Source organism: Sarcophilus harrisii, chromosome 5, assembly GCF_902635505.1.
Source record: "Sarcophilus harrisii chromosome 5, mSarHar1.11, whole genome shotgun sequence".
Lineage (NCBI taxonomy): Eukaryota > Metazoa > Chordata > Mammalia > Dasyuromorphia > Dasyuridae > Sarcophilus > Sarcophilus harrisii.
Window position 1 is genome coordinate 199,312,419 of NC_045430.1, and position 13,822 is coordinate 199,326,240.

Genomic DNA, 13,822 nt, shown 5'->3' on the forward strand with positions numbered 1-13,822 from the left:
CACACAGAGGCAAACACTAGGAGGTAGAAAAACAGATGGTTTCCAGGATGACTTGTCATTGCTGGCCTCTGGTGGTATCAAGGGGTCAGATCCGATCTGGGACCGCTCAGATGTTGCCCTGGAGGCGTGGCTGAGAGCAGAATAAAAGCTTCCTGAGACCGAGGGATCTGACACTTCCCAACCTACCTGGGAAGAAAGACTGGTGAGTGATGTGGAAGAGAGGACGGGCTGAGAACCTTCGCCTGCCTGGGCATTCAGACAGACAGTCATGCTGGAATTTCAGAGCAGGTGGTGGGCAGTGGTCCTGAGAATGGAGAATAAGGGTCTGTGGCTATATCCGCATAGCTATGCAGCAGTTCTCAGGGTCTCAGCTCCTCTTTCTCTCTATAACCCTCCCTGTCTTCTGCAGGTGGTCTCAGGAGGAGCAGATCCCATGCTGCTCCCAGTCCTGCTCTGTTTCTGGGCCATTTGGTCCTGGACTGATGGGTAAGAGTCTTGCTCCCACGGCCACTCAGGACGTGGGCTTAATCTTAAAGGCTAAAAGTCAGCTCTTCTCTTCCATATTTTCTTTCACCCTGACTTCCTACCCCTATGTAGGCTGGGGTTAGAACAAGAAATGTCAGTTCCCTCCCAACTTCAGAGGAGATTGCTGCTTATTATTTCAGTTCTTTGATATCCTCTTGACATCTCTGAGGAGTCCCATGACTCCTCAGGAAACTAGATTTCTTTTTTTTGTCCTTGGCATTTCTTATACTTTCTGTACCCCCCTTCCCCCCAATTTGATTAGCCTTCTGAGGTGCCAGGGGGGTTATGGGTGGAAATTCTTGGGAAAGTTCAACGGAGGGGTCCTGTGGTACCAACTACTCTTCTGCTATTTCCTGGACAGGCGATGGTGCCAGCAGACAGAAACTGTCCGGGTAGAGGAGGTGGTGACCCCTCGACGGGAGGAACTGGTGCCCTGCAGCTATCTCTACCATTATATTCACCAGGGTTGGCAGCTGGACCTGGCCAGGAGCAGGCCCACAGACTCCCCCACTGCTGCTCTCTGCCCGATCTACAAGTGAGAAGAGGAAGGGGGGAAATTGGGCCTAGACAATGGGGCTGGGGGCATGACAGGAAATAGAGCTCAGGGGAGGAGAAAAGGTGTGAGGGCTTGAGCAGGGGGTGGCATGGCTGAGGCAGGGGAGAATAAGTGGGGTCAGGGGCATGGGTGAGAGAAAAGAGGCAGGAAGGGGAGAGAGACAGAGACAGAGAGACACAGAGACAGAAAGAGAGAAAGGAGGGGGAAGAAAGACAGAGGAAGGGAGAGAGACAGACAGACACACTCACAGATAGAGACAGACCTCTGTCTATCTGTCTTTCCCATCTTTCATCAACTTCGAACTTTCCTTCTTTCTATGTATGTACACCTAAGGGTAGGAGACACCTGAGGATGAGAGAAGTAGGCTGACTAGGCAGTGGGAAAGGTTGGAAGGAGGGGAAAGTTCTGGATGAGGGGAGGGGGCCCCTCCCAAGAAGCACTCCAATCTCTAGCCCCACTTGCATGACATTATGAGCCCTCCTTCCCCGGGGGCCTGAAGAACACAAAATGCTACATTAACCCTCCTGGCTTTATGTGTTCCAGACCAGCTGATGTGCGGCCGGTGGTATGGAACCGGACAATGAGGGCCTGTTGTCCGGGGTGGAGAGGGCCCCGTTGCACTCTAGGTGAGAGATACCTCTTAGTGCCCATCACTGCCCAACTGAGATTGCTCCCCCATCCCTGAATTATTAAAACTTTTTCCCCCTGGTCTCACCCTCCTTGGGGGCAGCTGGGAGGACAGAGTGCCAGACCTGAAGCGGGGAGACCTAAATTTAAATCCCGATTCAACCTTTTATAATTTGTGTGACATCTGTTTCAAGATACAGAGCTGAAAGGGGCCCACGTCAGAAGTATCAGGAGAGTTGGGATCAGGAGCGGGTTCTGTCAGAGTGGGTGGGGAGGCCCAGGTCCCAGCCAAGCCCCGCCTCCCATGTTCCCCCCACCCGGATATTCCTGCACCAGATGCCTTCCTTTCCAGCCATGGTTTCCTTTGCAGGTGCCGGCACTGCAGATCGCTGTTTTGCCACATGGCAGTGCCAAGGAGGGCCAGATTTATTGAACGCCTCAGCAGACAGCTTGGAGGAGTGCTGTGCCCAGCCCTGGGGGCGCAGCTGGTGGAATGACAGCTCAGAACACTGCTTTAGTTGTTCTTCCTGGCCTTTGACAGGTGAGTATCCTCCCCACATATTCCGGGCAAGCTCATGAGCCCTCCAGTTCTCCCCAGTGTCCGGTCCCCAGGGGGCCAACCTTACACTGTTGTTTTCTAGCCCATAGAATGCACAGCTCCGATTTCTGCCCCCTGCCCCACCCTTGCTTTCTGCCCTCCTGCCCCTTGGCTCAGGGTGGATGATTTTCCCCAGGTCACCAGCTGTCCCCGGCCCTCCTGCAGCCCCTGCCTGGGGCAGTGGGCCACCTCCGGAGCCAGCGCCAGGGCTTCTCGGCCACCTGCACCACTTGGTCGGGCTTCCACTACCAGACCTTTGATGGGCGTCACTACCACTTCCTGGGCCGATGCACCTACCTACTTGCAGGGGATACGGATGCCACCTGGGCTGTTTACCTCACTCCTGGCCATTGCCCCCGACCCGATTACTGCCACCCGGTGAGGGGCTAGGGAGTCAAAGTGAGGGGTGGTCCAGGACAAAGCCGGAAGAAATGCCCGTCAATCACCACCATTACCATATACCACCGAGATTGCTCTCTCACCCCTTAATTATTAAAACCCATGACTTCCCCCCGCCCCTGTTCTCACCATCCTTGGGGGCAGCTGGGAGGACAGAGTGCCAGATCTGAAGCTGGGAGACCTAATTTAAATCCCGTCTCAGCCTTTTATAATTTGTGTAACATTGAGCAGGTCACTTAACCTCTGCCTCAGTTTCCTCATTTGTAAAATGGGAATGATAATAATCCCTATCTCTGAGGATTATTATAAGGAACAAATGAAGTATTTGTAAAGCTCTTTACACAGTGCCTTGTATGTAGTAAGCCCTATATAAATGCTATTATTATTATTAAATATTGAATGATGGCTTTCTATTCTCTCCCTCCTCTTGCTCCAAGACTGTTCGGGTTCTGATGGGGCAGGATGAGGTGCTGATCCAGGGGTCCAATGTCTCAGTAAATGGAGCACTAGTGCTGGAGGGGGAACCTCTACTGCAGCATGGTGAGTGCTCTTCCCTGAGGCTGAGGAGGTAAAGCTTTTGTAAGAGCTCCTCTGCCCACCTAGGGCAGGGGCATCTCTTGGGAAACTGAGGGGATCCAAAGGCTGAGGGATGGGGAAACCAAGGGCTCACGTGCTTCCTCTCATCTTCTCCCTGGTTTGGGGACCGAGGGGACTTAGCTTTTGCTACCAACTCACTGTATGACCTTAGATAAAAAAAAACAAAAACAAAAACAAAAAAAAAACAAAAACCAAATAGCATATTCTCTGAACCTCAGGTTGCTCTGCTGTTAAATGGAGATAATAATGCTTCTCCTGCCTATGTCACAGGGATGTTGTGGAGAGATAATGGGACAGCAGATGGGAAAGGATTATGAGGAGTCATAGACCATTAGAAATGGAAAGGACCCCAAAGCCTAATCTCCTCACTAACTAGATGAGGAAATTGGAGTCTGCAGAGTTTAAATGACTCGACCAACGTCTTCTAGTTAGTGGTGATGTTACTTTCAGCATCCCAGACTACTGCAAAAAGTATCAAGTATGTTCTCTCTAGGAGATGCAAGAGAAAGAAAGGCTTTATCTCCTGCCCCCCGTCCTCCTAAATTTGCCCTTGCAAAGCTGGGAATGGAGATGAGGAGGAGGCAGTTAGTCATCCCCTATCCCTTTCTCTCTCCTTGTCCAGGGCTGAGCCTGCAGTGGCCAGGGGACTGGCTAGTCCTGTCTGGAGGTTTGGGTGTGGCGGTGAGGACGGACAGGGCTGGTTCTGTCTCACTCACCGCTGACCATGAACTCCAGGGACAGACCAGGGGTCTCTGTGGCTTCTATAATGGCCAACCTGAGGGTAAGGGTTTCAGGGATAGAATGAGTGTGTGTGTGTGTGTGTGTGTGTGTGTGTGTGTGTGTGTGTGCAGGGAGTATGTGTGTGTGGAGGGGTGAGGGGAGTGGGCAGGGAGAGTGGGCTGGAAAGAGAACCTGGAGGGGAGAGCTGCAGATGAAGCTGGAAGCTGAGGGCTCCCTCCTCCAACTCCTGCAGATGATTTTCTGGAGCCTGATGGGGAACAAGCCGTGTTAGCTGCTACTTTTGGCAATTCCTGGAAGTCCCCTCACTCGGAGGTGAGAGGTCTTGCCCTTGACTCCAGGCTTTCTCCTCCCACACCCCGGGCCTTTAGTCCGGCTCTTTGGGCCCCGTCAGCCCCATTTTCTGTAGAACCCTCTTCCTCCTCCTCTTGCTCCCCAGAACTCTGAAACGACCTTCCGTCCCCCAGCCCCACTGCAGCACCAGTAGCAGGTTCTGCTTCCCAGCACTGTACCTAGCCGGGGGCTCCAGGACAGACCTCTGCACCAGGCAGTCACCAGGAGTGACTGGCCCCCGGAACAGCCGGTTAACCCACTCAGGGTCCAGGTTTGGGGTCTGCTCCTTCCCTGGCTCTCTATTTTGCCACCTCCATTTAGAGGAGCTCTGGCTGGGGGTAGAACTGGCATTCCTAGGCCTCCTCTGCCCTCTGCCCTGCTTTACAAACCTTCCTTTCCTCCCCAGCTTGGGTGTGGGGATGCGATGGAGGCATCTCAGAGCTGCAGGGGCCCCGCTGAGGATACAGAGGCAGGGGCGGGGCTGCTGCAGGCCGAAGCTCAGGACGTCTGTCACCGGCTGCTGGAGGGTCCCTTCAGAGAGTGTCACGTCCAGGTGCGGGGATTGGCGGGGGAGCAGCAGGTAGATTTGGAGGCAAAAGGGAGAGCCGACTCGGCCACAGTTATAGACCCTCCCCTTTCACAGGTAGGAGATGCAGTCTCCGAGGGCGGAGTGATTTGCTCGGGGTCCCGAGTCAGGGCCAGAACCCCCTTCCTGACTCGGCCCACGGTCCCCTCCATTCCCTCCCTCCTCCCCTGGGAGCTCTGCTAGCTGCCCCAGACTCAACTAGGTGTCGGGGAGGATCCTTGCGCTGCTACTTTTTTCTACCCAAGAACCATTTTTCCCTGGGGGAGGGGGGGCTGATTGTGGGGCAAAATCTTCCCTTTAATTGAAGCAGTTGGCGAATGATCCGAGGGCAAGCCTTTCCTTCTCTGTAAGGCGCAGCGCTTAATAAATGCTGGGACAGTTCTATGGAAAACAACCAAACACAGGCCCGGGAGGGGCTCTCAGTGCCTTAGGTGGCCCTGGGGAGGCCCTGGAACCCCCAGGCCGGAGGTTTTGGGGGCCCTTTCAGCTCTGACAATATGGGATTCTATGAATGGGGGACCCCTGAGAGGCAGAAAAGGGGGACCCAGGAGGGGGCGAGGGGCACAGTCACAGGCTAGTTGGCTCACTGTGCTTCCCGTTGCAGGTCCCCCCCGGCGGGTTCCATGAAGCTTGCCTCTTTGCCTACTGCACTGCAGGGGGTGGGCCGGTGGGGAGGCGGGAGGCGGTGTGCGCCACGTTCGCCAGCTACGCCCGCGTCTGTGCCCAGCGCGACGTTCTCGTCCTCTGGCGGGAGCCTGGCTTCTGCGGTACCGTTCTGGCTCTTCCTGTGCCCCCTCCCCTCCCTTCTCCCCATCCTCCTCATCCCGGGCATCGCTGGCTACGACTGGGAGTTTCAGGAGGCCGCTCTGGGCCTTGCCTCCCAGGGCACCCCTAGTAGATCCCGGAGGACCCTTTGGGCCCCCGCACAGCCCGGATGTTTTTCTGTGGCCTTGGTCCAGAAGCAGGGCCCTCCCCATCACCCCCCTCCGGCCACCAGCGGGCTTTGGTCTCCCCCCCCTCCCCCCTCTCCCCCTTGCTGTCTCCAGCCCTGAGATTGCGCCCGGCTTGGGGTGGGGGGTGGGGGAGAAGGGCCATCGCCACCTTCATCGTGCATTAACCTGCTCCCACAGAGCGCCTCTGCCCCGGGGGGCAGCTCTACTCGGACTGTGCGTCATCCTGCCCCCCCAGCTGTGGGGCTGTGGGCGAGCAGGAGGAGGGGCGCTGCCGAGAGGGCTGCGTGAGCGGCTGTGAGTGCCCGCCGGGACTGTACAGGGACGGCCCCCTCTGCGTCCCCGCTGCTCGCTGCCCCTGCTACCGCCACGGCCAGCGCCACACCCCGGGCGACACGGTGTACCAGCTGTGCAACCCGTGGTGAGCCGGGGCTCCCCCCAGCGTTCGGGGCAAGGCCCCGGCCGGTCCTTCATCTCTGTCTCTGCACTCCAACCGACCTGCCCTCTATGCCGCTCCCCTTGTCTCCCAGACCCCTACCCCCCTCACATTTCTGCTTCGGGGTGTCTGATCTCCCCATGAATTTGGCCAGAGTGACTCACAATGATAAGAATGTTAATGGAGTAACCATAATAATAGTCACAAGAGTAACTGTCTTTTAAAGCTTGTAAAGCACATTACATAAATGATACTATCTGAATCTTACAACAACCCTCTGAGGTAGATGCTCTTATTATCCCCATTTTACAGATGAGGAAACTGAGGTTGAGAGAAGTTAAGGGACTTGCCCAGAGTTAGAGTGGGACACCTCTGAGAAAGGATTTGGACTTGGATATTTCTGACTTTAGATGGGTGCTCCATCTGCTCAGATGCAGGAAGGGAGGGATGGCGAGGGGCTCACCCCAGCTCGGCTCCCACCTTCTCCGGGATGTGCTTGTTGATCCAGCCTTCTCTTCCCTGCCTCAGCGTGTGCCAGGAAGGCCACTGGCACTGTTCCCAGAAGCCATGCCCAGCAGAATGTGCAGTGGGCGGGGATGGGCACTACACCACCTTCGATGGACGAAGTTTCTTCTTCCAGGGCACTGGGGGCTGCCGGTACACCTTGGTACAGGTGGGCATCAGAGGGGGAGCCAAAAGGGAAACAAACTGTCTACACATGGCCCTTCTGGTAAAGCGTTTTATCATGAGAGCCGGCTGCCCACTTTGGGGTGGGTAGCTGGGCACAGACCCGAGGAGGAAAAAGGCAGACCGTGGATCTGCTCTGAAATTTTTTCTGTCCTAGGATTCTTTGAAGGGGCAGCTGCTGGTGGTGTTAGAGCATGGGGTCTGTGAGGCTGGGAGCTGCCTGCGTGCCATCTCTGTCACCCTGGGGAAAGTCCACGTGCAGCTGCGGGACTCAGGTGCCCCCCAGCCCTGAAACCATGGCTTCTGTCTCCAGAACATTTCCCTTACACCCTGCCTCACCACAACTCGCTCTCCCCCAGGGTCTCCCTTCTTTGCTGCCCTGCCCCTGGCGTGCCCTCCACACACTCCCAATCCTCTCTGGGTGGTCTCCGCTTCCCTCTCTCCCCCTCCCAATGCTCTCTTTGTCCCCAGGGGCGGTGCTGGTAGGCAGGCGAGAGGTAGCATTACCTTGGGCTGGGCCCGGAGGTCTTAGTGTTCATCGAGCCTCCTCCACCTTTCTGTTGCTTCGTGGCCCCGGAGTCTGGCTCCTCTGGGGCCTACATGAACCTGCTGCCTATATTACCTTGGAACCGCTCTATGCCCACAGGGTATGTCTGGGGAGGGGGCAAGGCCCTGGGGGGAGGAACAGGTGAGGAGGTGAACAACCAGAATAAGGAGGCCCTAGGGAGTGATGGGGAGAACTGGGAATATTTAGCTGGATAAGACAGGGATGAGAGTCATAGGGTTCAAGACCGTCTCTCCCAAATTCCCTATTTTATTAATGAGGAAGACCCAGAGAAATGAGATGGCTTGTCCAAGGTGGCGCAGTATTAAGTGGCAGAGTTGAGATTCGAATTCGCTCTCCAGTCCAGCGTTCCTTCCAAGGACTGTTGTTGAAGAGAATCGAAGCTATTCTGATTGGCCCAATGTGGGGGGACTACGGATGGTCGGTGGGAGAAGAAGCAGATGTTGGCTCGACCCAAGGAAAACCTCCCTAACACTCAGAACTGTCTTGGGGTGCATGGGTTGCTCCAGAAGTTTTCCCACTGAGGGAGGCATTTTAAATGGAAGTGGTCACTTTGTAGGGGGGTGATGGAGGGATTTTGTTATGAGTTAGATGAGAAGGCTTCTGATCTCTTCCCACTGGTGGTCCCAGGTAAGGGGGATGTGTGGAACCTTCACCTGGAACCAGCAGGATGATTTCCTGACCCCCGCCGGAGACGTGGAATCCAGCGTGGGGGCCTTTGCCAGCAAGTTTCAGCTGGGTGGGGAGGGAGCCTGCCAGGTGGGGGCTCCCGTTGTCCCACTGAACCCCTGCAGCACCCATGCTCAGCGCCGTCTCTACGCAGAAGCCGCCTGTGCCGTTCTCCAGGGCCCGGCTTTCCAGGTACCCAAGCGCCGGACCATTGCTGTGGAGAGGGTCACAGCACTGGGGTTAAGCACACTGGTTGGTGGGAAGGAGACCTTCACTCCTTTCCCCCTCATTCCCAGCGATGTCACAGGCTGGTGGAGCAAGAGCCCTACCAGCTGCGGTGCCTTTCAGCCGTGTGCGGCTGTGCCCCGGGCCACGACTGCCTGTGCCCTGTGCTCTCGGCCTATGCCCGCCACTGTGCCCGGGAGGGTGTGCCAGGCCCCTGGAGGAGCCAGACTTTGTGCCGTGAGTTCCGCTTCTGCCCACCTTCCCAGCCCAGCCCTTCTCCTCAGTGGAGATCCTGCTCCTCAGTTTCCCCAGCGATCTGGGTCCTTCCTTCCTCTCCAGAGAATCTCCCCATGCGGGGAATAGGCTTCTGACCCGTGTCTGTTTCCATCTGCAGCTGTTGTGTGTCCAGCCGGCCAAGAGTACCAGGAGTGTGCCCCGGCGTGCAGCCGGAGATGTGGAGAACCCGAGGCCTGTGGGGAGCCTGTGGGCTGCGTGGCCGGTTGCAACTGTCCCTCTGGCCTGCTGTGGGATCATGAGAGCCAGTGTGTGCCCCCCAGCCTGTGCCCCTGCCAGCAGGGAGGCCGGTCTCATGCTCCGGGCAGCGCCGTCTCGCAGGGATGCAGCCGCTGGTGAGGACCGATCCCGAGGACCAGGGGGAGGCTGAGAGGAAGGAAAGCTTGGGGTGAGGGGGTCTGGTGAGAGAGGCCTTCAGGATGCATTGCAGGGGACAAGGGGGAAGAAGGGGCACAAATCAAAGTTTAAGGCACCAGGATGAGAGATGCAGACCCTTGGATCACCACAGGGAAGGCTACAAGGGTGTTCTCATGGTTGAGACAGTGGTAGCTGAAAAAGCTCAGGATTGGGATTATTTGGGGGGCAGGATGGTGTGGTCCAAGGAATGAGGAGTTCAGAGCAGCCGCTTGGCCACTTACGGAGCTGCTTCCTCTTGGACAGATGACTATCATACCCAGTCTCAGTTTTGGCTTTGGTTAAATAGGGATGATTACAATAACTCTTTTACCACACACAGGGCAGTTGTTAGGATCAAATAAGAAAATGTACGTAAAGTGCTTTGTCCACTTTAGTGTATTATATAGAAATATCAACCCAGAGGAATGTGGACAGAACTAGATTTGCATGTGACTCTGGCTTCAGACACACAGAGCATCAGGGAACTGCTTTCTGCCTTCCTTATCTCTAAAAAGGGGATAATAATAGCGCCTACTTCCCAGGCTTGTTGTGAGGGTAATATTTGTAAAGCCCTAAAGTACTTTGTAAAAGCCAGCCATGATTGTAGTTGGGGCAGGGAGGCTTTGATGAGACACTGCTCCCCTCCCTTGAGCTGATCTAACCCAGTGCAAGTCCAGAGTCCCTCTTAAACTCTCTCGCCACCTTTGCTCCATTCCATCCAACATCGTCTCTCAGGTCTGAGACTCGGTTATCCTTGGTCCTAGGAAAGATGGTGACAATCTAGCTATAAATTCTTTTCTCCTCCTCAAAACCTGGAGCCCAAACCTTCTTAAGGCAAAAACTCCTTTCTCTTGCACCCATTTCCTGCTCTCTTCTCCCCATCCACTTCAACCAGCCCCAACATGCTCCTATCCCCACATGCCCTTCCCATTTGGCCTCTGGAAACCCTGTTGTATTGCTAACAAGTTGTTCCTGATATTAGCTCTCTCTAGTCCTCTCTCCGTCTTTTTTAATACATACATACATACATACATATATATACTATATCTATATGTTCACACATATGTAATTAACTTATCCTATGTCTGCCTATGGATGATAGACTGTCTATTATTGATCCATTTATTTATTCATTTAGCCAGTCCAACAAGCTAGATGGCACAAAAGATAGAGTGCTAGGCCTGGAGTCAGGAAGACCTGAACTCAAATCTTGCCTTAGATACATACAAGTTATGTGATCCTGGACAAATCACTTAACTGTCTCAATTTCCTCATCTATAAAATGGAGATAATGATAGCCCCTATCCTCCAGGGTTGTTATGAGAACCAACTAAAATAACGATTATGAAGTTCTTAACACAGTGTTTCACACATAGTGGGTCTTATATGAATGTTAACTTAGAATAATAATAATTATTATTCAATTAACAACCATTTATTTTCTTTCATTCCTATTTTCCATTTAAAAGAAAAAAAAGAACACATCCTTGAAAGAAATATGCCTGATTAAGCAAAGCAAATTTGCATATTGACCATATCCAAAAAAATTATGTCTCATTCTGTCTCCTGAGCCATCATTTTCCTATCATAAGGCAGCTTCACTATCAGTCCTCTGGAATCATGGTTGCTCAGTCCAGCGGTGTTTCTTAAGTCTTTCAGAGTTGTTTGTCTTTACATTATTGTATCACTTGTTCTTCTGATTCATTCACACAAGTCTCCCTTTATTTCTTACATTCATATACTGTAATTTGTTCAGCCATTTCCTAATTGATGGACTCTCTCTTTGTTTCCAGTTCTTTTCCACCACAAAAAAAGCTGCTATAAATATTTTTATATATGTAGGTCCTTTTCCTCTTTCTTTGATCTCTTTGGGGTATCATCTTTCTATCATGGAAACCTGACTCGCCAAAAGATACGAGAACTATGGCTATCCATTGTCTCAGCACCAGATGCATCTTCTTTCAAGTTCCCCTCCTGACATTTTCCTCTCCCTCTCCCGCTCTCTCTATCTCCTTCTCTCTCTCTCTCTCTCTCTCTCTCTCTCTCTCTCTCTCTCTCTCTGTCTCTCTCTCTCCCCCTCTTCATTTCTGTCTCTGTTTCTGCATGTGTTTCTGTCTCTATTTGTCTCTCTTTGTTTCTTTTTTATTTATTTATTTATTTATTTTTTTATTTAATAGCCTTTTATTTACACGATACATACATGGGTAATTTTACAGCATTAACAATTGAAACTCTTGTTCAATTTTTCACCTCTTACCCCCCCCCCCCTCCCTAGATGGCAGGATGACCAGTAGATGTTAAATATATTAAAATATAAATTAGATACACAATAAGTATACCCGACCAAAACGTTATTTACTGTACAAAAAGAATCAGACTCGAAATATTGTACAATTAGCTTGTGAAGGAAATCAAAAATGCAGGTGTGCATAAATATAGGTATTGAATTCAATGTAATGGTTTTAGTCATCTCCCAGAGTTCTTTTTCTGGGCATAGCTAGTTCAGTTCATTACTGCTCCATTAGAAATGATTTGGTTGATCTCGTTGCTGAGGATGGCCTGATCCATCAGAACTGGTCATCATATAAGTATTATTGTTGAAGTATATAATGATCTCCTGGTCCTGCTCATTTCACTCAGCATCAGTTCATGTAAGTCTCTCAGGCCTTTCTGAAAATTATCCTGTTGGTCATTTCTTACAGAACAGTAATATTCCATAATTTTCATATACCACAATTTATTCAACCATTCTCCAACTGTGGACATCCATTCAGTTTCAGTTTTTTAGCCACTACAAAGGGCTGCCACAAACATTCGTGCACATACGGTCCTTTCCTTCTTTATAATCTCTTTGGGATATAATCCCAGTAGTAACACTTGGATCAAGGGTATGCACAGTTTGATAACTTTTGGCATAGTTCCAAACTACTCTCCAAAATGGTTGGATTCGTTCACAACTCACCAACAATGCATCAATGTCCCAGTTTTCCCGCATCCCCTCCAACAATCATCATTATTTTTTCCTGTCATCTTAGCCAATCTGACAGGTGTGTAGTGGTATCTTAGATGTCTCTCTTTGTTTCTCTCTGTCTCTCTCTGTGTCTCTCTGTCTCTGTCTATCTCTGTCTCTCTCTCTCTGTCACACACACACACACACACACACACACACACACACACACACACAGCTATTACACACTGCGGCCAGAAGGAGGGAGAAGCACACTGCCTGCTCCCTTTTTTGATAGTTTTCTCTCTCCCTTTTTTGAGGTGCCTGGGACCTAGGTCTTGGTCCTGCTCTATATTCCGTGCCCAATCCTTGTATATTTAGGGGTCTCATTACTCAGGTGAATGTCCTCTCAAATATCCTGACTTCCCCCTTCAAGAACCTCCCCAGTTCCCACTTCTCACTCCAGCCCTGTCACGGGCAGGACTGGTCATTTCTTTGATCTCATTGTCACCCATAGGTAGTTTCAGCTCAGAAAGAGACAGACTGATCATCATAACATCCCTGGTGGGAGTGGCAAGGGGATTAAGTGATATTATTATGCCTATTTTACAGTTTAGGAAACTGAGGAAGATAAGTGACTTGCCCAGAATTAAAACATGGGGCACCCTGTGTCCTTTATCAGGGAGTGAGATTTGGGTGCCTGCGGGGTTTGGGTTGGGAGATGCTTGGTTTTTCTGGCTGGGGGAGGGCTGGAGTTTGGTGTGGGACAGATTGAGAGAACTGGTTCTCCTTCCTGCTGGTAAGCCTGTGCCAGGACAGGGGCATCTGGAACTGCACGGATCAGGACTGTGGCTCAGGAGTGGCTCTCTGCCCCGGAGGGCGCATACACTCCCCGGGCTCCTGCCTCCTCACCTGCGACAGCCTTAGCACCAACGTCTCCTGTGCCCAGGATGCTTCTGAGGGCTGCGTCTGCCCCCTGGGCACTGTGCTGCTGGTGAGTAGGGCAGAGTCCAGATGGAGGCCTGACATCATGGTCCATGATGTTCTCCCTCTGGCCTCTGGGCTTGATCCTTTTTGATCCTCCTCTTCTCTTGCCTAGGATGAACATTGTGTGCCCCCTGAGCTGTGCCCTTGCAGACACAGCGGGCAGCTGTACCCCCCCAACTCAACCATCCAGGAAGACTGCAACACCTGGTAAGGTCTGCCCTCTGTCCCTCCACGATCTGGTGCTCCCAGCCCCTGCCGCCTTGCCTCTGAAGAGGCTTGGCTGTCTCCGGCCTGGGCAGTCTGTTAGTAAACATTGATTAAACACCCACTATGTGCCAGGCAGACTGCTAAGTGCTGGGTGTTAAAAGAAAGGTAAAATATGGTCCCTGTTCTCATCAGGCTGTGAGCTCCTTTTTTTAGCCCGTCATTGAGCACACTTCCTGGTACATAGTAGTTGCTCATTAAATGCTTATTGATCAATGGGTTTCTCTTGGGGAGCTCCGCTTAAGGAGAGAGCGTGCAAAGAGCTTTGTACAAATTGCCATGTACTATATTATATCTGATTTATACTTTAACATATTTAACATGTATTGGTCAATCTCCCATCTGGGGGAGGGGATGGGGGAAGGAGGGGAAAAATTGGAACAAAAGGTTTGGCAATTGTCAGTGCTGTAAAATTACCCTTGCATATAACTTGTAAATAAAAA

At 52.1% G+C, this 13,822-nt stretch overlaps 1 protein-coding gene across 1 annotated transcript in view; it reads left to right on the top strand.

The window, feature by feature from the left end:
* The window catches only part of LOC100931600 (SCO-spondin), an 82,372-nt gene continuing 68,550 nt past the window's right edge, over nt 1–13,822 (top strand). Inside the window, exons 1-20 of the mRNA XM_031940235.1 lie at nt 1–202; nt 410–486; nt 887–1,060; nt 1,625–1,707; nt 2,079–2,249; nt 2,443–2,684; nt 3,143–3,245; nt 3,925–4,083; nt 4,276–4,355; nt 4,780–4,926; nt 5,564–5,726; nt 6,090–6,330; nt 6,874–7,018; nt 7,190–7,307; nt 7,504–7,679; nt 8,228–8,458; nt 8,563–8,728; nt 8,886–9,120; nt 12,933–13,122; nt 13,228–13,322. Coding sequence (XP_031796095.1) covers nt 434–486; nt 887–1,060; nt 1,625–1,707; nt 2,079–2,249; nt 2,443–2,684; nt 3,143–3,245; nt 3,925–4,083; nt 4,276–4,355; nt 4,780–4,926; nt 5,564–5,726; nt 6,090–6,330; nt 6,874–7,018; nt 7,190–7,307; nt 7,504–7,679; nt 8,228–8,458; nt 8,563–8,728; nt 8,886–9,120; nt 12,933–13,122; nt 13,228–13,322 — 2,972 coding nt within the window. The 5' untranslated portion in view covers nt 1–202; nt 410–433. The remainder of the gene's footprint in view (nt 203–409; nt 487–886; nt 1,061–1,624; nt 1,708–2,078; nt 2,250–2,442; nt 2,685–3,142; nt 3,246–3,924; nt 4,084–4,275; nt 4,356–4,779; nt 4,927–5,563; nt 5,727–6,089; nt 6,331–6,873; nt 7,019–7,189; nt 7,308–7,503; nt 7,680–8,227; nt 8,459–8,562; nt 8,729–8,885; nt 9,121–12,932; nt 13,123–13,227; nt 13,323–13,822) is intronic.